General features: G+C 35.6%; 5 protein-coding genes across 5 annotated transcripts in view; 4 read left to right on the top strand and 1 right to left on the bottom strand.

The window, feature by feature from the left end:
* The first annotated feature begins 328 nt into the window (after nt 1–328).
* LOC134819845 (potassium channel subfamily K member 1-like) lies at nt 329–5911 on the top strand. The gene is made up of 10 exons (XM_063829995.1): nt 329–492; nt 614–752; nt 875–934; nt 1115–1203; nt 1429–1512; nt 1708–1846; nt 2103–2218; nt 2727–2792; nt 2934–3051; nt 5664–5911. Exons 1-10 carry the CDS (start codon nt 346–348, stop codon nt 5909–5911), a joined length of 1206 nt encoding a protein of 401 aa, XP_063686065.1. The 5' UTR covers nt 329–345.
* On the top strand, nt 2445–11164 carry LOC134819946 (iron-sulfur cluster assembly scaffold protein IscU-like). Its single transcript, XM_063830106.1, has 6 exons — nt 2445–2473; nt 9005–9112; nt 9560–9647; nt 9811–9921; nt 10052–10130; nt 10762–11164. Exons 2-6 carry the CDS (start codon nt 9012–9014, stop codon nt 10824–10826), a joined length of 444 nt encoding a protein of 147 aa, XP_063686176.1. The 5' UTR covers nt 2445–2473; nt 9005–9011; the 3' UTR covers nt 10827–11164.
* LOC134819972 (ATP synthase subunit s, mitochondrial-like) lies at nt 6711–8777 on the top strand. The gene is made up of 5 exons (XM_063830136.1): nt 6711–6787; nt 6906–6996; nt 7217–7350; nt 7933–8051; nt 8172–8777. The coding sequence occupies exons 1-5, from the start codon at nt 6718–6720 to the stop codon at nt 8385–8387; spliced, it is 630 nt and encodes a 209-aa protein (XP_063686206.1). The 5' UTR covers nt 6711–6717; the 3' UTR covers nt 8388–8777.
* Nucleotides 11165–11422: 258 nt separating the features above from the next.
* Nucleotides 11423–15109, top strand: LOC134819947 (acyl-CoA-binding protein-like). Its single transcript, XM_063830107.1, has 4 exons — nt 11423–11760; nt 11933–12059; nt 14280–14342; nt 14550–15109. The coding sequence occupies exons 1-4, from the start codon at nt 11734–11736 to the stop codon at nt 14624–14626; spliced, it is 294 nt and encodes a 97-aa protein (XP_063686177.1). The 5' UTR covers nt 11423–11733; the 3' UTR covers nt 14627–15109.
* Nucleotides 15110–15121: 12 nt separating this feature from the next.
* LOC134819844 (ER membrane protein complex subunit 1-like) overlaps nt 15122–21530 on the bottom strand; it is a 30377-nt gene continuing 23968 nt past the window's right edge. Inside the window, exon 21 of the mRNA XM_063829994.1 lies at nt 15122–16022. Within this exon, the coding sequence (XP_063686064.1) occupies nt 15879–16022 (144 nt within the window). The 3' untranslated portion in view covers nt 15122–15878. The remainder of the gene's footprint in view (nt 16023–21530) is intronic.

Genomic DNA, 21530 nt, shown 5'->3' with positions numbered 1-21530 from the left:
AAATGTTTTTACAGGCTCTAATGATGTAGTTTTATGAGATTTCAAGCCTTACGTTGTGTGTTTCCTTTTGTGTCCAAAAGCATTATGTTCTTTCTATAACTATGTCAGCAGTCAATGAAACAAGTACTTGATTGTACATATTAGAATATTATACATTATATAAGTATTATATTAAACAATGATCAATCAAGAATGCTTTAATATAATATGACAACTATACCATGATGAAATTGTAAATATTTTCCTGTATCATATTATTATCTTGATAATCCCATTATATATCCATATATAAGCCATAATCAATTCTGTCATTCTTAGATAGTAATATATACATACTAACACTAGATGGCGTGCTGTAGAATAAGTGGTCAGATAGTGACCTTATTGGTTAGCTTCAGTATACTTGTGTTCTACATGATGCTGGGGGCGTTCATGTTCACTGCAATAGAGCTACCGCATGAGAGTAAAGGACATAATCTCTCTTTAGCTCGGGTTAGTTGTTATTAGTTCTATTACAATATTTACTGATCTTTATAAGTAAACAAGGTCTTCTGCTTTTATATTGAGTTATTTACAAATATATTCATTGTGTTATTATATCCCCTCTCTTCAGCTGCAGAAAATGACTTCAAGTTCGAGCAAAGCTATCCAGAAACTAACTGCTCGTTTCAACTCAAGTGCTTGTGAGAGTTTGGAGGCAATCGAGTTCTTTAAGAACCGTGACAATGCAACCCCTCATGACGAGGATGAAGGTACGAGGAGAAGTGTGGGGCTAGATGAGGGGGAGGGAGGGGGGAGGGGATACTTTCGTTGTAAGAACTAACCCCGTTGTAAGAACTAACCCCTTTTAACCGTAAAATTATTATCTTTTCAGTGTTTTCCTGGACTTACACAAAATCTATGATGTTCGCCTTTGCTACCATCACTACTATAGGTAACACCTAAATTTAATAACGTATTGATCTGAAACAAATGTTTGGATACTGACTTGGGCCCTTTTTAACATCACCATGAATGATTCATTGAATTATCAGCATGCTATGATCTTCTGTATGGCCTAGGCTTACTATAACCAACCTGCTTAATCTTTATATTTTATGTCGTAATATATCAGGGTATGGCGACTCAATACCAACCACACATGTTGGCAAGGGAATGGCAATACTGTTCGCTCTGACTTGCATCCCTCTCTACTACATGATGGTCAGTGTTCCTGAGAATTTTCAACTTTTGATAAATTGTGTCCAATCTTGAGCAAGAAATTAAATTCAGATTAGGTAAAAGATAAATCTATGGGGAAACCCCACGTAATGAGTTACTTTAAAGCTGAGATCTCATTGTTTTTGAAGCAGTATTTGTTCGCTGTATCCACTATATAATATATATTACAGCCATCCACAGCCCCCATTTACTATATTATCACTACAGGTGATGCTTTACGCAAGACACGGGCTAACTATCACTAAAAGTCTGATTGAAACTTGCACCAGTGACATTAGAAAAGCTTTCCTGGTAAGATAATGGAAAGCGTTAAGAACTTTTAAATCAATCAACTTTTACAATGTTTCAAAATATAAAAGATTAATTGAAAAACTTTACATATTTAGGCCGGCCAAGATACCCCGGATCTTAGCGACACTTACAATGTTTTCTTAGAGTAGATCTATCTATGAAATATCGAAGATTCTACTATGAAATATGTTTCAGATTCTCAATGCAGTGTTATTTGGACTCCTATTTATTGCGATTATGTTCTTTACCGCTGTGTACTGCTTCACTGATAAAACTGACTTTGGGAATTCTTTGTGGTACACATTTGCCACTTTCACTACCATTGGATTTGGAGGTACGATCAGTGTTATGTAAAACATATTCAGGTTACATCTTATCACTCTGTAGAAATGTAGGAGGACATTTTCAAGGACCTCAATTCTCAACCTGAAACTAATATCAAAAAACACTCTGCAAAGCTAAGTGTATGCTGGGATTAATCCATGGCCAGGATGGGATGATGGGAATGATTATCAATGAATCTACTTAGAATTATTAATGAATCTAGTTAAAATGATTATTTATTTCTTGATTAATATTTATAAATTCAGATCACGTCCCCGACAACGCACACTCTGGACACGCATTCTACTTTATTGTCTTTGTTACACTTGTTCACATATTGATTGGAATGATCGTACTCTCTTGGAAGAGCTCCTTCTTGAAGGTAAATTAGCTGAGCCAGTGAGGCTTTCTCTGTTTAAAGGCCTTAAACTCTATACTCTATACTAAATGTTCCAATGAAATCTCTAGGAGGATTAGGCGATTGAATTTTGAAAATATAAATTTACATATGTTGACCATGATTACTAATTATAAGGATTTGGTTTATATATTATAAATATATTGGTGACCCCCGGCCCCCTTCCAGGTAAGTTTTAAGTATTAAAACTTTCAACACTACTATATAACAAATAATTTGTTGATGGCGTTGTAATAATAATAAGATGGCGTTGACGCCGAAAATTTGCCTACATTCCTAACTCCCTGTTTCATTTGTCCTTGTCTCTTCTAACCGGATATTATCCAACTATCAGTATTTCAATCATGATACTAATAAACAGCGAACTACTTCATCATTTGATGTTAAGTTTAATAAATCTATCATCAACTGATGAACTACTAAAGTTAATATCTAACCTTGTTTAATAACTACAAGATGTGTCTCCCTCCAGTTACACCGCACAGTGGAGAGGTACAGCTCTACTGTATTTGGACTCTGCTGCCATGTCTCTCTTAATGTAAGTAGAGAGTTGTTAATGTGAACCTTATGTGAACTGACAGTATCCAGTTACTATACCCTTTACACCCCCTGTTCTGATCAGTGCCCCCCCCCCCCCTAGTGTCGACCGCGCCCCCCAGTTAAACATTGTATTCTACAGAGTTCACTGCTTGTGGAGGTTGGAATGACTCGTTTACCAGAGGAGCCTGTAGACGCAGAGATGGAGGCTGTCCAGTTCGACCCTAATGATAACGAGGACGAGGACGTCTTTAATGAGGGTCAGAGAGTTGCCACGTGATAGTCACGTGATAGTTACGTGGGCACGTGATAGTTTACACTTCAGACTGTATTATATAATCAATTAATGTTAATCTCTAGTGGATTCTGTTATTTTGGCTCACCCTGTGCCAATGATGTTTTGACCAATCTCATCTTAACATAATAATTTATTTTACTGTAAGTTATAATTTTATTTTATGCGAATTTACATACGTTACAAAAGTTTATGCTACAGTTTTATCTTTAAATTTCACAAAGTATTTTAGTTTTTGATTAACAAATAATTTTATGATATATATTATATTATACATTATACAATGCAATGTAACCTAATATAATATGACAGAAAATATATAATTTCAAAATTGTGATTAATTTCAATTACGTAATATTAATCATGATCAATTATTAATTTATGTACCTAGTATGAATACGATTAAATCGTGTGCGCGATCTATAATAATCAATATGTTCAGTGTACATTTTTTGTTTGTTGGGTTTTATAGGCAGAGCATGGTTTTGACGTTTGTTAATTATATACTTCAATTATTTTTCAACCAAAGCCGATATTTTTAAATTTCATTCCTAGAAACATCTAAGTGTAAGCTTTTTTTATTAAGTTTAAAGGCTTGAGAAGGAAACAAGGTTTAAAAGAAGAGAAAAGGAAACAATAATGATCAATTTATTACATAGATATATTACCATTATCTATTTTATTATTATCATCAACGTAGATCGTGAATTTAAAAATGATATTTATATGTGTTATGTTATTGTGATTGATTTTTAGTATTTATGATTTATTGCTGCTATCACACCATAGTTTCATTAACTACAAACTCATGCAAAGCTCGACTGGGACTGGAAAAAGTGCAGGGACCGGGATTAAGACCAGGAGGCGGGACCGGCTAACAAAAGTTTTACTTGCAATAATAATTGGATAGAAGAACCAATAAAATATCAATCTTAGTATATTGATCTTAAATGACGTTTATAATCTAGCAGCTGGTAAGAATTCCGTGGGAACAAACCTTGCGGCGCAAGTTGTTCCCACGGAATTCTTACCAGCTGCTAGATTAATAATGGTGTTGAGTGTATTTAAACAGTATGCTATGTCAGCAACTTGGTTGATTAGTGTATCAAATTTGCAGAATATTCGTCATTTTGATTTTAGCGTAAAACATCATGGTATTTTGTTGTCTGTATCTAAGTAGCCATTGTGGTTTATCAGTGCGAATACTTTGCCTATTACGCTTATATTACTTATTAATAAGACAAATAAGACAAAAAAATTTTTAAATTACTGCTCCAGTAAAATACTTCTTTCCATAGTACTTACTTTACTTTATCAGCAATCATAATTGATAACAGCATCTAAAAAGCTTTATATTGGATTCCAAAAATTCAAGTATTGAAATTGATAAATTTGAAAATAGATAGCTTCTTGGAGTATATATTGGTGAACTATGAAGAACTGTATAGTGTATTTAAAAGCGTTCTATCTTATAATTAAATGTTCCTTCATTCAGGAGATGTGTTTGACTGATTGTAGTCATGGCAACCACTGAAGTGTTCCCTGTCAAAAAGCGGGAGGAGTATCAGCAGTGGAGAAATTTAAAGGGATTCTCAGTGGAGGAAGTTGGGAGGCATAATTACGAATATCCTGTTGAGATAGAGACATGGTCATCAGCATCTGGTCATCCCATGCCTAAATCGTGTCAGATTCCTTTTGTATATCCTCGTATATCACTTCCATTAAGCTTGAAATTAGAGAGATGGGTAGATAATCACAAAAAGTATATCCTTGATGTAACCAATGATCATTTGTTTGACTTTGAAGTTGAACTTCCTCCAAAAGAAATGCCAGAATTTATTCCTGAAATTTTCTCCATTGGAAAGGTTCTCACGTGGGCAATGAGAGAACAGTTCGACTTGAAACAAGTCGACATTTTCATGGTAAGTTGTGCTTTACGAGATATTGCTTCTACTGCAACTTTAGGCCGTACTGGTGAGTGGGAGTATGCAGTTTTTTGCTACAAAGGAAAAATGTTTATCGAGAAGATTGTTGATGACAGTCAAAGATACTGGAAGTATGGTTTAGATGCACCGCCAAATTATGACTACTGGAGATTTCTGGATAATCCGAAAATTCTTCCAGTACAAGGAGAAAAGAATTCAGAAGAAATTAGTTATATTATACCTGACTTTGATTACTCTGATGATACAAAGATGCATTGGGAGTTATCAAAGTATGGTAAAAAGTTCGAGGATGTGTTAAGAAGTGAGGGGGGTGGGAACCCTCAATACAACGGAGAGGATAAGAATCTTAAATGGGCAAAAAGTAACAAGCTATTAACCCTTGGGGACCACAAAATTATAACTGCTACGAGATTAAGTTGCCAAGAACCAGATGGGCCAATAGATAGTCAGGAAAACATGGTAGAGACAAAAACAATGTTTCCCCAGTCGAAAGAAAACTTTTCTAGATCTAAGGCGTTAAGTTTATGGATACATTGTGCATTAGTTGGCATTGAAGCTGTCTATTGTGGATTTCGTTGTGAAGATGGACAATTGATTGGGATTAGGAAATTCACAATGAACGAATTGGCAGAACTAGGCAAAGATTACTGGTCTGCTCCTGAGGTACTTGTATTTTTGGATACATTCCTTTCGTGGTTAAAAGAAAAGGTAAACAAAGATTCAGTGCGAAATAAAGAAGAAGTGTGGCTAAAAGAGGAGATGAGTGGAGATGAAGGAGCAATGTACACCTTGATTTACTCAGGAGATGGAAATATCCGACTGGAAAAAGATGAGCACCCAGAGTTAAAGAAAATAGTTACCGAGAGATACTGTCTATAATCACATATTTAGCATATGTTATGTCTATAATCACATATTTAGCATATATTATGTCTATAATCACATATTTATCTTATTATACTACATGTCTATAATAGCATATTATGCAGTATTTTTTATGATTCCCGGTGTAGTTGAAATTAGTTATTATTTTGTGGTTTGGTTATGGAATATGAATTTTTGAATTTGAAATTAGGTTACAGAATTGTATTTTGGTAATTTTTTGAACATTGACTAATTGATATGGGTTTGTTAGTTTGTTACATTATGTTAAAGAAATATTTTTTAGTGAGTGTTGAACATTGTGCATTATAATATTATCTAGTACTGTTTTTTTGATTATTTGATTGCTTCAGATTTTCGTTTATTTTTAAGACTAAATATGTGTTTACTAATTTGTTATATTATTTTAAAAGAATTGTTTTTCAGTGATTGTTTGAACATTTTGTCTTTCATCGCAGCGTTTGAATTGAGAGGAACTAGATATCATCCCTTTAGCACCTAAGTAATAATCTTCCACCCATAGGGTATAGCTTAGTATGTGCAGCACTGTTTAAATTTCCATATCCCAAAGTAATGGAGAAACCCCATGGCCCCATGCATACTTGATATGAGTCTTGTCTAATCACCTTGCAGTTAAACATTTTAGCATCCGTTGCCATGGCTACTTACACCAACGGGACTAAATCCATACATTGAGCATAACTTTAACTACAATGTGACCATATTTATAATAATAATACTGTTGAGCAGTTTCATTATCTATATTTTATCTAAACTCTGTTATCTCCCCAGCTCAGATTAGAATGAATACTCTCTGCACCCGACAACTCATGAGATCAGATTTCAAGAAAACTGGCTGCAGGAACATAATAGGTAATTTCAAACATGATCGTCTTACTTTGATTTTATAGATATTTTCAAGGAAAGGCAGATTCAATTGCTTCTTATTTCAGAAATCACAACGATTATATTGTTATCAGTAATATGTTAGGTTACGCAAGAAGATGGAAAAATAATAGGATAGATGAACAGAGGATGAAATACATGGGAGCTGATAAACCTGCTGCAGAATGGATATTGCTGTATGTTGTACATTAGTTTTACACATCATTTGATCACTTTCATGACAATATGGTTATACAATATACATGTGTATACATTGTATACATAGTGTACAATGTACACTATGATTAGGAGGGAATCTGCATTCCACAAAAACAAGCTGACTCTGCCAAATATAATGTAAAACATTCTTCAACCACCTCTAACCAGTAACCAAACACATTTACTGGACTTTTGCAGGAACAAGGGAAAAGTGAAGATGTCTGGTAGTAATAAGTGGATATCTTCATTCTGGGACTTTCCTCAAGATAACTTCTCCAGTGACTTCAGACTGACTCACATTCAGGCTGACAACACTGAGGTTTCTTCTACTGGTAATTACTTTAAACACATACTTATCATACCTTAATTACTAGCACCCAGTGTCACCTAGTCTAGGGAGTAGCTTCAAGGATCCATTGAACCTATGCGATCTCCTCGGTCGACTCAGCCGAATGATAGGAAACTTGACTGAGGGTTAAATGAGGAGGGGTACCTGTTAAAAGTTCAAGAAACTTCCTAGGATACCCCTTCAGTGCATACTGCATACTGTAAACATAAATACTATTAACTATTAACTATTAACTATTAACTACAGTCTACTTAAATACTTGTCACTAATTAAAACCGGTTGTTATGATATCACGTCTTGTTAATATGCCAGTTTCCTAGATACACCTGCACAATTATATTATTACACAGTTGTACAATGTACGTTATACTGTCTCAGTTGTATAAGCTTTCGTACAGTACACACTGCACAGTCACTGCACAGTACTTCTTGAACTTATTATAGATATATGTGTTGAATTAGTCTTCTTGTTTATTAACATTTGATTCTTAGTTAGTATAATGAGATAACAGTCAAGTTTCAGTTAAGTTTGTATGACAGTTAGTTTAAATTGATGTATTATCAGGTTTTAGATACATAAAGAACCTGGCCTATATCCAGACAGCCTCGTTTGCCCAGTGCCGGTATGTTGATGACAGTGCACTGCCTCATTTACATGGTTCAGCAGACAGCGGTTCATTAAAGGTTACTTTTTATTAACTATTAATTATTACTTTAAATAGTAGTCGCACTAGCTCGTATAATCCATTAATTGCTGTACTTTCATCTTTGCTTTAATTTCTACTGACTAGATATTCTCTCCAGGCACTAAACCTATCAAAGACTAGTATCACACAGCACGGTATCCGTCAGCTAGCAGAACTTAAATCACTCAAACATCTCGATATTTCGGATTGTAAAGGAATGTTGGATATACCTTTTGAATCTGAGTTGCCTGATTTACTGGATTATCTCAAATCTGAGCTCCCTAAGTGTGCTATAATCTTACATTCGGGCAAAGTTCTGGAAGAACAAATGTGAGGGTGCAAGTGATTGTTTTGAGAAATCTTGTAGTTTTTATTATTGAGTTTAAATTTTAATACGATATTTATTATTGCTGGCCCTTTTGTTAGAAAGTTTTGATTTTTTGATATTTTTTTAATTGTTCAACTTCAGTGTGGTTATTTATGTATTTATTGCTTTCCAAACCGCAGCGGTTATAAACTTATCATGAAAATGTTATGTACATAAAAATAATCGATTATTGAGGAGTTATAAAGTGAGCTAATTTTATGTGCGTGATTGAATTTTTGATCCTGCATTTCTTTTCCTTTCTACTTTTCTACAGAGAGTTTCTTAGAAACTCAATTTCTAATCCAGTCTCTTTGTTATTATGTAGTTTTTGGAAGTAAGAACTAGGATGTTAATACTAACACAGACTCTTTCTGATCATGTCTCATTATTGACATTTCGAGCTAACGTGCAACTTCAATATTTTGCTAATATGACGCCATTATCGGCGCAACTGCAATGCCATTTTGCCGCTACCAGCTCAGAAATGCCACTTTCCTTACTTTTGTAGATTGAATTAGTTTTAAATGATTTCCAGTGACTCTCGGAACTTAGTTTCTAATCCTGTCTCACTGTTCTATATTTGTAGTTAGGATGTTAAGACTTACACAGACCGTGCTCCGGCCAACTTGTCAGCTGGTTCAGCAGACTGTAAGCTATCACGCCAATGTTATTGATCACTACGAGAATCCCAGGTATGTATTATTAGAATCCCAGGTATACATACATGTATTATAGGGCTCTGTATTTGCAGTATTTGGTTCTAATTTATCCACATTTTATTCACCCAACGCGAACGTATGGGGTTGGGATAAGGTCAGGAATAGAATTTCTGTGTAATATTATCTTCAATTTGGTTAATTTCTAAATTCTACATACATCAGATTATATGAAATCGTTTGTGCCATCATCAACTTCATAAGTCTGTAGAAGTATTTAAACATGTAGTAAACCTATTTGAAGTTGGTAGGTGTTATGAAATTTCTTATCTAATATTAGGCTAATGATATCAAGTACAGATTCTAACATTTATTACCAACTTCGACATTAAAGCATACCACAAAAGATATTAAGTCTTTAAATCAAAGATAGAATCATACTTTTATTGCGTTTCTTTGAAATGTAATGAATGTTATCCCCAGGAATGTGGGATCCTTCAAGAAGAGTGAGGGTGGTGTGGGGACTGGTTTAGTTGGAGCCCCCGCCTGCGGTGACGTCATGAAGCTCCAGGTAATGTTACAGAGCAGAGCAAATCCCTAGATCTGAAATTAACTTAATTGGTGCATAAGTGCTCTTGTTATAGAATTCTTTAATATCATTAGAAATGAACGTTTATGTTTATATTCTTTCGGCATCTGGAAAGTTTTGGTTCCTACGATTTTTGTTTTCTCAGCTGAAAGTAGATGATGATGGAAGGATAATTGACGCGAAGTTTAAAACCTTTGGATGTGGTTCTGCCATCGCTTCAAGCTCACTGGCTACAGAATGGGTCAAAGGAAAACATGTACGTAGTTTTAAGTTAGATTGATTGTCTTGGTAGTCGAATATTTATTGGCATATTCTGTTTACACTTTACAAACTTCATCTTCTGATGACTTGTTTGGAGACTTGAGATAACATCATGTTTTTACTAGGTGGACGACGCTTCCAAGATTAAAAACACAGACATTGCCAAGGAACTGTGCTTGCCCCCTGTTAAGCTACATTGTTCTAGTAAGTTCTATCCGGTTATTTGTGATTCTTTGTGGAAAAATCCATAAAACATCTTACTACGGAACAAAATGTTTTCGCAGTTACCATAGCAATGTTTGTCGCAATCGCGTTTAAGGGGACATACACCAAAACCTTTTAAGCCGGGACCCTCGATTTGACTTCATATTATGATGGTTAAAGTGTACGTGCTGTACATGTTTATGAAGTATAAGATCATGGGAACCATGCTTGGCCGACGACCAAACTTAAAATTCCAGCGGCACGCGCGGTCTACAAATCAATATAAGCTGGATAGTCTAACGTAGAAGGCAACTTAACGAACGCGCATTCTGCTGCGCGGTCGCTTAGCTCATTTCCAGTAAAATCCGATTAAATACACAGAATTGATACAGTATTTTAAGATTCATTACTTGTTTGGGCTTGGACACAGCTGCTCGCAAGTGTATTTTCTACACAATAACTATGCTTAAAATGAGGGGGGGGGGGGGGGGGCGATGAGCCCCCCATATTGATGGCCACTATATTCTCGTTAGTCCTAATTAATAAATTAATTAAATCTCTATGTCTTCAAAAACTGTTAAGAATTCAAATTCCGTCATCAACAAATTTCTAACGTGTCCCCATGTTTCAGTGCTAGCAGAGGACGCAATCAAAGCAGCTATCGCAGACTACAGGACTAAGAATACCAAAGAATGAGATATTGAGAGCCGACCCTCCACATTTGCACTGATCGTCAAAGAATTAATTAGACCATCTTAAAACTTTTGACTTTATGTGATAATTTGATACCATAGCCATTGCATGTTTGTTTATCTATTGTATTTGAATTCACAAAATGCGATGCTACGGTTAATTTATTACATGGGTGACAGTGTTCCTTACTAAACAAAAGATTATTGCCATAAAATTGTTCAACATTTTAACAAGTTTTAGCAAATATTACACGCATTTCATTTCTCTTTGGATTGTTTTGTGAACAAGACGTTAAGACTGTGTAACAATCAAAGATTCCAACAAAATTCTTTGTTTACGAATTTGTTTAAAGGAGTAAAGTACAGACCTGCTTTCACCTTATATAATTTCTCTTCGTTAAAACTTATTTGCATCCTGTAAGTGTAAGTCCTCTTCTGTATCCAGACCTACCCTCGGGCAGTCATGGACCCTGTTATAACAGTAACTGCAGCACTGTACCAGAGAGAGAGAGAGAGAGAGAGAGAGAGAGAGAGAGAGAGAGAGAGAGAGAGAGAGAGAGAGAGGTATTATATAAATCACACCATTACTCCACACACCGCACTGCGGTCTATACAGCACGATCAAGCCAAAGTAATAACTAATACGGTTATTGTAGCGGAGGCAGTGCACGTGCTCTGATTGTGACTTTACCCCCGTGGTATCTGTATAGCATTGTGTCCGCTATTGTATCGCTCCTACACCCTGTAAATGCTTGATTGGTCGAGTCTTCGTACTAGTAGAACAATAGCGGTGGCTTTTCTCCACAAGCCAAACTTTGAGTTTACTGACCGTTACTGTGTTTGTTCCGTTGCGTCTCTGATTACATTCAATTTGAAGTGGAGATACCCGCCAGTACAGTTCAGCTTTAATAATGACAGACACCGCAGCTCTAGTCAAGGTCAGGCCCCCAGATTAAAGATTATACTCATATCCTACAAGACTTCTTGTATTGTTTCTTAAAACAGATAGCGATTCTCCTATCAGATTGCTGTCATCTGACACCGACTCTCCATCACTGCTGTTTTAATGTGTCATTCAAACAATAACACCGAGCTATATCACGTTACCAGGAGTTTGAAGCAGCTTGTAAGAGTATAGAGAACGCGGGGGAACCCGTGCGAACCAAGATAAGTATGAGGGACCTACTAGAACTGTACGCTCTCTTCAAGCAGTCCAAAGTAGGCGACTGCAATACAGGTTTATATAAATACAGGTTTATATAAATACAGGTTTATATAAATACAGGTTTATATAAATACAGGTTTATATAAATACAGGTTTATATAAATACAGGTTTATATAAATACAGGTTTATATAAATACAGGTTTATATAAATACAGGTTTATATAAATACAGGTTTATATAAATACAGGTTTATATAAATACAGGTTTATATAAATACAGGTTTATATAAATACAGGTTTATATAAATACAGGTTTATATAAATACAGGTTTATATAAATACAGGTTTATATAAATACAGGTTTATATAAATACAGGTTTATATAAATACAGGTTTATATAAATACAGGTTTATATAAATACAGGTTTATATAAATACAGGTTTATATAAATACAGGTTTATATAAATACAGGTTTATATAAATACAGGTTTATATAAATACAGGTTTATATAAATACAGGTTTATATAAATACAGGTTTATATAAATACAGGTTTATATAAATACAGGTTTATATAAATACAGGTTTATATAAATACAGGTTTATATAAATACAGGTTTATATAAATACAGGTTTATATAAATACAGGTTTATATAAATACAGGTTTATATAAATACAGGTTTATATAAATACAGGTTTATATAAATACAGGTTTATATAAATACAGGTTTATATAAATACAGGTTTATATAAATACAGGTTTATATAAATACAGGTTTATATAAATACAGGTTTATATAAATACAGGTTTATATAAATACAGGTTTATATAAATACAGGTTTATATAAATACAGGTTTATATAAATACAGGTTTATATAAATACAGGTTTATATAAATACAGGTTTATATAAATACAGGTTTATATAAATACAGGTTTATATAAATACAGGTTTATATAAATACAGGTTTATATAAATACAGGTTTATATAAATACAGGTTTATATAAATACAGGTTTATATAAATACAGGTTTATATAAATACAGGTTTATATAAATACAGGTTTATATAAATACAGGTTTATATAAATACAGGTTTATATAAATACAGGTTTATATAAATACAGGTTTATATAAATACAGGTTTATATAAATACAGGTTTATATAAATACAGGTTTATATAAATACAGGTTTATATAAATACAGGTTTATATAAATACAGGTTTATATAAATACAGGTTTATATAAATACAGGTTTATATAAATACAGGTTTATATAAATACAGGTTTATATAAATACAGGTTTATATAAATACAGGTTTATATAAATACAGGTTTATATAAATACAGGTTTATATAAATACAGGTTTATATAAATACAGGTTTATATAAATACAGGTTTATATAAATACAGGTTTAGATAGATACAGGTTTATATAAATACAGGTTTATATAAATACAGGTTTATATAAATACAGGTTTAGATAGATACAGGTTTATATAAATACAGGTTTAACTACGAGTACGATCTGTTAGTGTTAGGTTCATGTCAGGATATTTTTTAGGGAGCGTGATTATTTAGGGGGTGCACGATAAAAATAAACTTGCTCAGATTTTAAAAATTTTTGTACCACTGTTTTCTAGAGACTGTGAGAATTTTCACAATTATACCAAATTTGTTATACCTTTTTGGAAAGATCAGTGAGTTTCGCCTAGGTGCCATATTTGATGGTGCGCGGCTTTTGGAGCAAAAGTAGCTGTAAAAGTTGCGTAATTTGACCAAATTCGTCCAAATTTGACCATTTTTGTCGTATTATTCGGATTTATCTTCAGTTCCTTAAATGAGATCATTCTGGAAATTGGCGACGACCTTCCAATAGGGCTTTCACAACTGTCCGAAAAATTTGGTGGATATCGGAGTTGATATAGTGATCAAAATGGGGCAAAATACGCTGCTTTTAGCTGTAACATAATGTCGGATGGTTGGATATGCTTTAAATTTTTCGGACACTTTCCTTGTAAGTCTATGAGTAAGCTTACCAATTTTTGTTGCAATTGGAGGTCGGGAAGGATACTTAATATCTATTTGTTTGAAGAAAATTGTGCTGGCCGAAATTAGCGCTAAAAAACCATCCTACAGTCGGCACGCGCGGCTCACTGTCGATGGCGCACTACCTAGATTATTCTTTCACTGATTCAAGATGAAAGGGTCCCCACTCCCCTTAGTTCAGGCAAAAATTGATATATCGTATAATTATTTGAACGTATTTATATATGAATTACCTTTCAGCTCGGCCGAGATACCCAAACTTTAAAGGAATGTCGCAGTGGGACGCCTGGAAGAGTAAAACAGGTTCCAGCGACCAGCACATTATTATTATCACGATTTCTATTTAGAATATTATAATAATTTCATAATATTAAAAACATAACGGTAAGTTTCATAATATATATAAGAGCTAATCACGCTTTTATAAAAGAAAAGCCACCTTTGAAATGTGAAACGCGCCCATGATAAGAACGATTTTATAATTATGATTTTGATTGCCTAAAATTTCAGGGATGACAAAAGAGGAAACGATGACAGGTTACTGTGATCTTGTGAAGAATATATTCATAACAATAGAGTCCGAGTAGTGTTTAATATTGTTTATTAATTGCACACTCATGTGCGACCAAAATAAGATAGAACTATAATGAGCTCACAAACACCAAGGTTTAAATAATGCAATGTATTTAAAACACTTTAAGTTTTATTTCTTTATGTGTGACTGCAGTGATGAATTTAGTCGTTTTATACGGCAGTTTGCCATTTTGAAAAATTACGTTCTAAGCTGTGATCTCAGAACGGTGCTTTTCCATTTTCGTGGGACAAACCTTGATGAAAAAGTTTTGCGTTAATGCTTATCATGTCTATAAGTATATTTTAAATGTGATGGGCAGTCAATGGTAACCTTAGATTTAGAATTGCGACGCTCGAAAACATTGCAGCTTATTATGATATTATGATACGATGTCTGAGCGCTGTTTGACGGCATTAAGCTTTTACTTTCAATTTATTATTTGTTTATATTTAAGGGTTGTGACTAGTCCATTTTGAAACTGACATTTAAGTAATTGAAAAAGAAGAAGTTTGTTTTTTAAACAATCATAGAATTCAAATCAAATGAAAACAGAGCAAACAACTCAAAATATCCGTAAATTATCAGCAACTTTTTATTCCAATTCCTCATTGGATTACTAAACTGCAGTCTCAACTCTCAGACTAGACTTAATACTACCAAGAAGAAGCAAGAGTATTTTATGATTCTCAAAACTGAAAACCTTCCACATTAGAAATAAAGTTACTAACCTCATATATAAAATAAATACTACTTTCGTATCGGCCCTAATGAGAACAGCCTTGGTGCCTATAATATATGAATAACGATTCGGACGGCAATGGGATGGTTTCAATTATATATTATTATTACTTATCTGCAAAATTACAGATTGGAAATTCCGGTCGCATATCCAATAAAAATATTGTGCGGTAAGGCTTGTCGTTTAACAAGATCCGTTCGAATCAGGGCCGAATAAGTTAATATAAATTATCTACTTACTTCAGCTTATCAGTATAAAATAATCAAACACAGTCAACACTGCAATAGATAGCTTAAATAAGAAAGTTACTCCATTGTGAGTGTATCTGATAGAGCTACTAGAGTCAAAGTAATAGTCAAACTGAATACTAGCCAAGTATCTTGCTCTATTTCTTCCATTTTAACTCAAATACCCAGATAAAGGTATTCTGATAAGGTAATACACGTGACCGACGGTCAACAAGCTCAGTAACAAATAAAATAAATCACCAATGTAAAGATCAAAGCTAATAACAAACTACCCCACTTTATTTCCACTTTTTATTCAAAGCTTTATTTTCAGCTAGAGCTTGAGTCACTATCGTGGCGAAGCAAAGGCCCAGTAAAACTAGTCCTATAAGATAATAGTCGAAATCTTCGTTCAACATGTCGAATGTCTTGGCTGGAGTCACCTGAAAATAAACTAGGTTAGGGATGATTGAGGTAATAAGGTTGATTGTCGTCATTAATAAGATAACATAAAAAAGAGATCTCCCCATCTTTTTTATATCTACTTTGTTTACAATTGAAACTTCAAACTCAGCGCAATTGTATTCCAAATGAATCTTAATCAGCCGAGACTAAGGTGCTCTAGAATTAGATGCTAATGGTCTAGTTCTACTTTATTTTAATGCCACCAGGACAAACATCCGGACTTCAGTTGATTTCACTGGCCCAGAGTCTCTTAACTATTTGCAAGTGTCCACCCGCTGTCCTATATCAATCTAAAGGCAGCTGTGTTGACAGACGAGCCGGAACGAATTATGAAGTAGAAATTAATGAACTAGTACAGATGTCTACTTGTTTTTACAACAAATAACAATTAACAAAATGAGAATGGAGATAATGACATGGGATTTGGGGGTGCTTCGTGGGGTCGGCTTTTTAATGAAGACAAACTAATACCCAACTACAGAGTTTAATTAGAAGCTAGCTATTAAAGTCAAGGAGCACAGTTTATTGTATTATATATATTGTTAAGTTCGCTGTTAGTACTTTGGCTTGATCCGAGGAGATGCTGGGGAGAAGTAACTTTTGTCGAATCGCCTTAGTTGTGTTTGCAGCCTTACTGGCCATTTATACAACAAATAATGGTGAGCATATAATTAGCAACTAATTAATTAACCTTCTAATCTTAATACCAAGCATCTAGGAGCGTAACGTAGAAAATATTGTGCACAAATTTTTCAAACCTGTATTTATTTTCCGTATTTGATTGCCTGGATTATCATAAATAAAAGGAATAAAACATAGCAATGTGCTGAGGAGCTATATTTTTGACAGGTTCATCACGAAAATCAATATTTCAGAGTGGAAAGATGTTTCCTTCGGGGAATATCTAGATGTGGAAATAAAGCGAGGGTTAGAAATAAAGATACTGTACAATCCAGCAGAGGATCCTAACAAGGTCGTCAGATGTTACTTCTGTAACTCAGAAATAAACTGTCACTTTTTCGACCTTCAGCTCGGTAGCAGTTCATACTTCTATCACGGATGTACCCAGGGCACCCTTGATCTTCCAGAAGTTGAAGAAAACAAACCTTGGATTCTCAAGATCTACAGAAGAAAAGCTCGGTTGATGATAGACTTGAATGGAGTAAACAGACTAGAGCACGACACAACATTAGGAAGCTGTTCCGAATTCTGGAAAGCAAGTCAGATTTCCAAGGTGAAGTTCGATGTAATCTCTCAAAACGTGGTGACACATTACAGGATAGCAGCACAGCACGATGGGGAAGAAGAGGATGAGAGTGAAGACGACAAGGATGAAGGAGATGAGAGTGAAGACGACAAGGATGAAGGAGATGAGAGTGAAGACGACAAGGATGAAGGAGATGAGAGTGAAGACGACAAGGATGAAGGAGATGAGAGTGAAGACGACAAGGATGAAGGAGATGAGAGTGAAGACGACAAGGATGAAGGAGATGGGAGTGAAGACGACAAGGATGAAGGGGATGAGAGTGAAGACGACAAGGATGAAGGGGATGGGAGTGAAGACGACAAGGATGAAGAAGATGAGAGTGAAGACGACAAGGATGAAGGGGATGAGAGTGAAGACGACAAGGATGAAGGGGATGGGAGTGAAGACGACAAGGATGAAGGAGATGAGAGTGAAGACGACAAGGATGAAGAGGATGAGAGTGAAGACGACAAGGATGAAGGAGATGAGAGTGAAGACGACAAGGATGAAGGAGATGAGAGTGAAGAAGAAAAGGATGAAGGAGATGAGAGTGAAGAAGAAAAGGATGAAGGAGATGAGAGTGAAGACGACAAGGATGAAGGGGATGGAAGTGAAGACGACAAGGATGAAGGAGATGAGAGTGAAGACGACAAGGATGAAGAGGATGAGAGTGAAGACGACAAGGATGAAGGAGATGAGAGTGAAGACGACAAGGATGAAGGGGATGGAACGGAAGACGGAAATAACAATTTCACAGGTACGATTTAAGGATAAAAGGTCTAGTATATAGGTCGAGACGAGGATTAAGGATAAATTAACAAGGAGGGATTAGTCACCAAGGAGGGATTAGTTATCAAATCTAAAAACTACCTTAATGAAGATATTAAAATTATTTTGCTAATTATATTGGTGGGCCCTAGAGGACACTCGCCATGGTGGTAAAAAAGTTAGCATCCAACAGGGGGAGGTGGAGGGGAGCTGGGAGGGGAGCCGGGAGGGGGAGGGGGAGGGGGAGGGGGAGGGGGGGAGCAAAAAGAGCATTTTATTATGTATCTACCAGTCACCCACCAAACTTTGTTAACATATTGGCCTTTCTTGTAGTTTTCAGTATAGCGAAAACAGTTCATTATTAGGAGGGAATAGTGAGAATAATTTCGAGCCAAATTACTGTGGTAAATGGCAAAAGGTAACAATTAAAACTTCAAAGTGCAGCAAGTTGACGCGTGAGGGTCTCTAATGATCTTCTAATTTTGTCTTTAGTCAGAGGACAAATGAACTGCAACCATAAGTTTCGCTACAAGCATGAACCATTCTACATAGCATTAGAAAATATGCAATAATTAGCTAAATCGAAGAATTGAGCACCATAGAATTAAGCTAGTGGCACCAACAGATGATTAATTGTAGGAGAACAGACCATTATCTGCACTTCACGAGTAAGGACCGAATAATATAGACATGATAAGGACGTGAAGTATTATTAAAGTACGATGATTACGGGAGGGAGAAGCAGGAGGAGAAGGAGGACGAGGAGGTACAAATAAATAGACATCTTATATTCTAAAACAGGTGATTTGTATTGAGCAACTTTTCTAGGTATTAGAAGTAATAATAAATGTCGGGTTTTGATAACTGCTGATTGGTACAAAAGGAAAATATTTTGGGATTATTTGCGGTATCAGCAAGTTTACCAGAGTTTCAACAGCTCTGCTTACTTTTAACTTTATAGCGTGTCTGATAGTATACTGTATAGTGTATATACTAAGTAATGATGTGGAAGAAGAAGACTTCAAGCCTTATTCCTCTTCTCCTACTAGCTGCAGTGTTATTGATGATTGGCGGAGATAATGGTAAGGACATACCTTATCGGACCTAATTTGGACGGACATTACTTGAACGCTGGAGGCCCTAGCGTTCATCTTAATGTCCGTTCAAATAAAGTCCGTTCAATTAATGTCCGTCCAAGTTAAAGTCCGTTGAAATTTTTTCAAAAATGTTTCCATTTCGAACTTTTTACCCAGAATATGACAACTATCTAACTATGAGAACTTTATTGTGCCGTAAGTTAACGACGGAAAGGTTCTCCTTGGTCTGCCGGAGGCACAGAAAACTCTACTAGTATATGATGTTTTTAAGGGTCACTTGGCGGAAAAAGTCAACGAAATCATGGCACTCAACAACATAGTTCATGAGCTAGTCCCCGCCAACATGACAAACTTGTTCCAGCCTCTAGATATAACGGTAAATCGTGTTGCCAAGGACATTGTCCGACGTTTTTATATTCATATTACTGAGGGGAGGTAATGAAACAGTGCTAGGAAAGCTCCACGTGATGTTAAGGTTAACCTAAAGTTGTCTAAGATAAAACCACTTCACGCCGAATGGCTTGTAAAAGTTAACACTGAAATGCAGGACCGGGGTAGTTTGATAAAAAAGGTTTCCACAAAGCTAGAAATCACTGATGCTTGTTTAAGCATGGACTATTTCATGCACGAAAACCCATTTAATGAAGATGATATGTGATATTAGACACTGATCATGTACACATATTTTAACATTTTTACTGCTTAATGACTGCTATTCTTACTTACTGTATAAAAAATGGATTAAAAAATCATTTGCTGAAATTAAAAAAACGTCAAAAATTGAAAAAAATTCGGATTTTTGATGGTTTTGAATGCCTTCGAGCGTTCATATTAATGTCCGTTCACAATTATGTCCGTTCATGTAATGTCCGTCTAAATAAGGTCCGATAAGGTAATACATTATACATTATGATGAATTGGGTAAATTCTAATCTGTTAAGTGTAGGGGGGGGGGGGGGGGGGGGGGCCGGGGGTCATGACTCCCCCCAGTGTATCTCAGAACTTAAAGTTGATTTATTTGAGCAGGTTTTTATCAGTTTTAAAACAAATATTTCAGAATGGATAGAGATCACCTTCGGGGAATTTCTAGATGTCGAAATAAAGCGAGGGTTAGAAGTTAAGATACTGTACAATCCAGCAGAGAATCCTAACACCCTCGTCAGAGTTTTCTATTGTTCCCCAACGGGATTACCCTGTCACCTTTTTGAACTTAGGCTCTGGAACGGTATTTACACGTACTACGGATGTACCCAGGGCACCCTTAATCTTCCAGAAGTTGAAGAAAAAAAACCATGGATTCTCAAGATCTACAGAAGAAAAGCTCGGTTGATGATGGACTTCAATGGAGTGAACAGACTAGACCACGACACAACATTACTTGAATTATGTCCCGAATTCCGGGAGGCAGGTCTGGTTTTCAAGATGAAGTTCAATGAAGATTCCCTCAACACACATTACAGGATAGCAGCACAGCAGAACGAGAATTTTACAGGTAAAATATATATTTTAAAATACTGAAAGTTAAGGAGGTAACGAAGGAGGGACGGATTTAGCAGGTCAACACTATACAAAATTATTAACATGGGCGGCATAGTATTAAAAGTGTCGATTCCTTCAGCAGGGAATAAAAAACAACCTTAACACAGATACACTTAACATAACCCCTTATATAATAGAGCAGCAGTAATTTAACACGTTTTTCACCCTTCTCGTGAACCAAGCAGAGACACAAGTTCCTACTTTCCTAATACACAAGCACGTATCTGGACGGAGGAGTCTTTAAGAGGGGCCGGGGTGACACCTCAGAGGAGGGGGCAGAACCTGTCTCTAAAGAGACTGAGGGAAGAGAGCATTGTGAGATGACACAGCAGTCAGCACTTAGAGGAGGTCGCAGAACCTGTCTCCAAAGAGCCTGAGGGAAGAAAGCATTGTGAGATGACACAGCAGTCAGCACTTAGACAGATCAGGTAAGCAGAACCTGTCTCCAAAGAGACTGAGGGAAGAGAGCATTGTGAGATGACACAGCAGTCAGCACTTAGACAGATCAGGTAAGCAGAACCTGTCTCCAAAGAGACTGAGGGAAGAGAGCATTGTGAGATGACACAGCAGTCAGCACTTAGACAGATCAGGTAAGCAGAACCTGTCTCCAAAGAGACTGAGGGAAGAGAGCATTGTGAGATGACACAGCAGTCAGCACTTAGACAGATCAGGTAAGCAGAACCTGTCTCCAAAGAGACTGAGGGAAGAGAGCATTGTGAGATGACACAGCAGTCAGCACTTAGACAGATCAGGTAAGCAGAACCTGTCTCCAAAGAGACTGAGGGAAGAGAGCATTGTGAGATGACACAGCAGTCAGCACTTAGACAGATCAGGTA

Source organism: Bolinopsis microptera, chromosome 8, assembly GCF_026151205.1.
Source record: "Bolinopsis microptera isolate Bmic1 chromosome 8, MBARI_Bmic_1.0, whole genome shotgun sequence".
Lineage (NCBI taxonomy): Eukaryota > Metazoa > Ctenophora > Tentaculata > Lobata > Bolinopsidae > Bolinopsis > Bolinopsis microptera.
Note: the sequence above shows the minus strand (reverse complement) of the source record. Positions and strands in the feature narration are given on the sequence as shown.

What these genes read in the sequence shown, in the direction of transcription:
- LOC134819845 (XM_063829995.1), top strand. Translation starts at nt 346, where the DNA reads ATGGCGTGCTGTAGAATAAGTGGTCAGATAGTGACCTTATTGGTTAGC. An exon ending in CACTACCATTGGATTTGGAG is followed by an intron (nt 1,847 to 2,102) that starts GTACGATCAGTG and finishes TTATAAATTCAG; the next exon opens with ATCACGTCCCCGACAACGCA. An exon ending in GGAAGAGCTCCTTCTTGAAG is followed by an intron (nt 2,219 to 2,726) that starts GTAAATTAGCTG and finishes GTCTCCCTCCAG; the next exon opens with TTACACCGCACAGTGGAGAG.
- LOC134819972 (XM_063830136.1), top strand. Translation starts at nt 6,718, where the DNA reads ATGAATACTCTCTGCACCCGACAACTCATGAGATCAGATTTCAAGAAA. An exon ending in TGGCTGCAGGAACATAATAG is followed by an intron (nt 6,788 to 6,905) that starts GTAATTTCAAAC and finishes GTAATATGTTAG; the next exon opens with GTTACGCAAGAAGATGGAAA. An exon ending in CACTGAGGTTTCTTCTACTG is followed by an intron (nt 7,351 to 7,932) that starts GTAATTACTTTA and finishes ATGTATTATCAG; the next exon opens with GTTTTAGATACATAAAGAAC.
- LOC134819946 (XM_063830106.1), top strand. Translation starts at nt 9,012, where the DNA reads ATGTTAAGACTTACACAGACCGTGCTCCGGCCAACTTGTCAGCTGGTT. An exon ending in GATCACTACGAGAATCCCAG is followed by an intron (nt 9,113 to 9,559) that starts GTATGTATTATT and finishes TGTTATCCCCAG; the next exon opens with GAATGTGGGATCCTTCAAGA. An exon ending in GTGACGTCATGAAGCTCCAG is followed by an intron (nt 9,648 to 9,810) that starts GTAATGTTACAG and finishes TTGTTTTCTCAG; the next exon opens with CTGAAAGTAGATGATGATGG.
- LOC134819947 (XM_063830107.1), top strand. Translation starts at nt 11,734, where the DNA reads ATGACAGACACCGCAGCTCTAGTCAAG. An exon ending in AGTAGGCGACTGCAATACAG is followed by an intron (nt 12,060 to 14,279) that starts GTTTATATAAAT and finishes ATTACCTTTCAG; the next exon opens with CTCGGCCGAGATACCCAAAC. An exon ending in CGCCTGGAAGAGTAAAACAG is followed by an intron (nt 14,343 to 14,549) that starts GTTCCAGCGACC and finishes CTAAAATTTCAG; the next exon opens with GGATGACAAAAGAGGAAACG.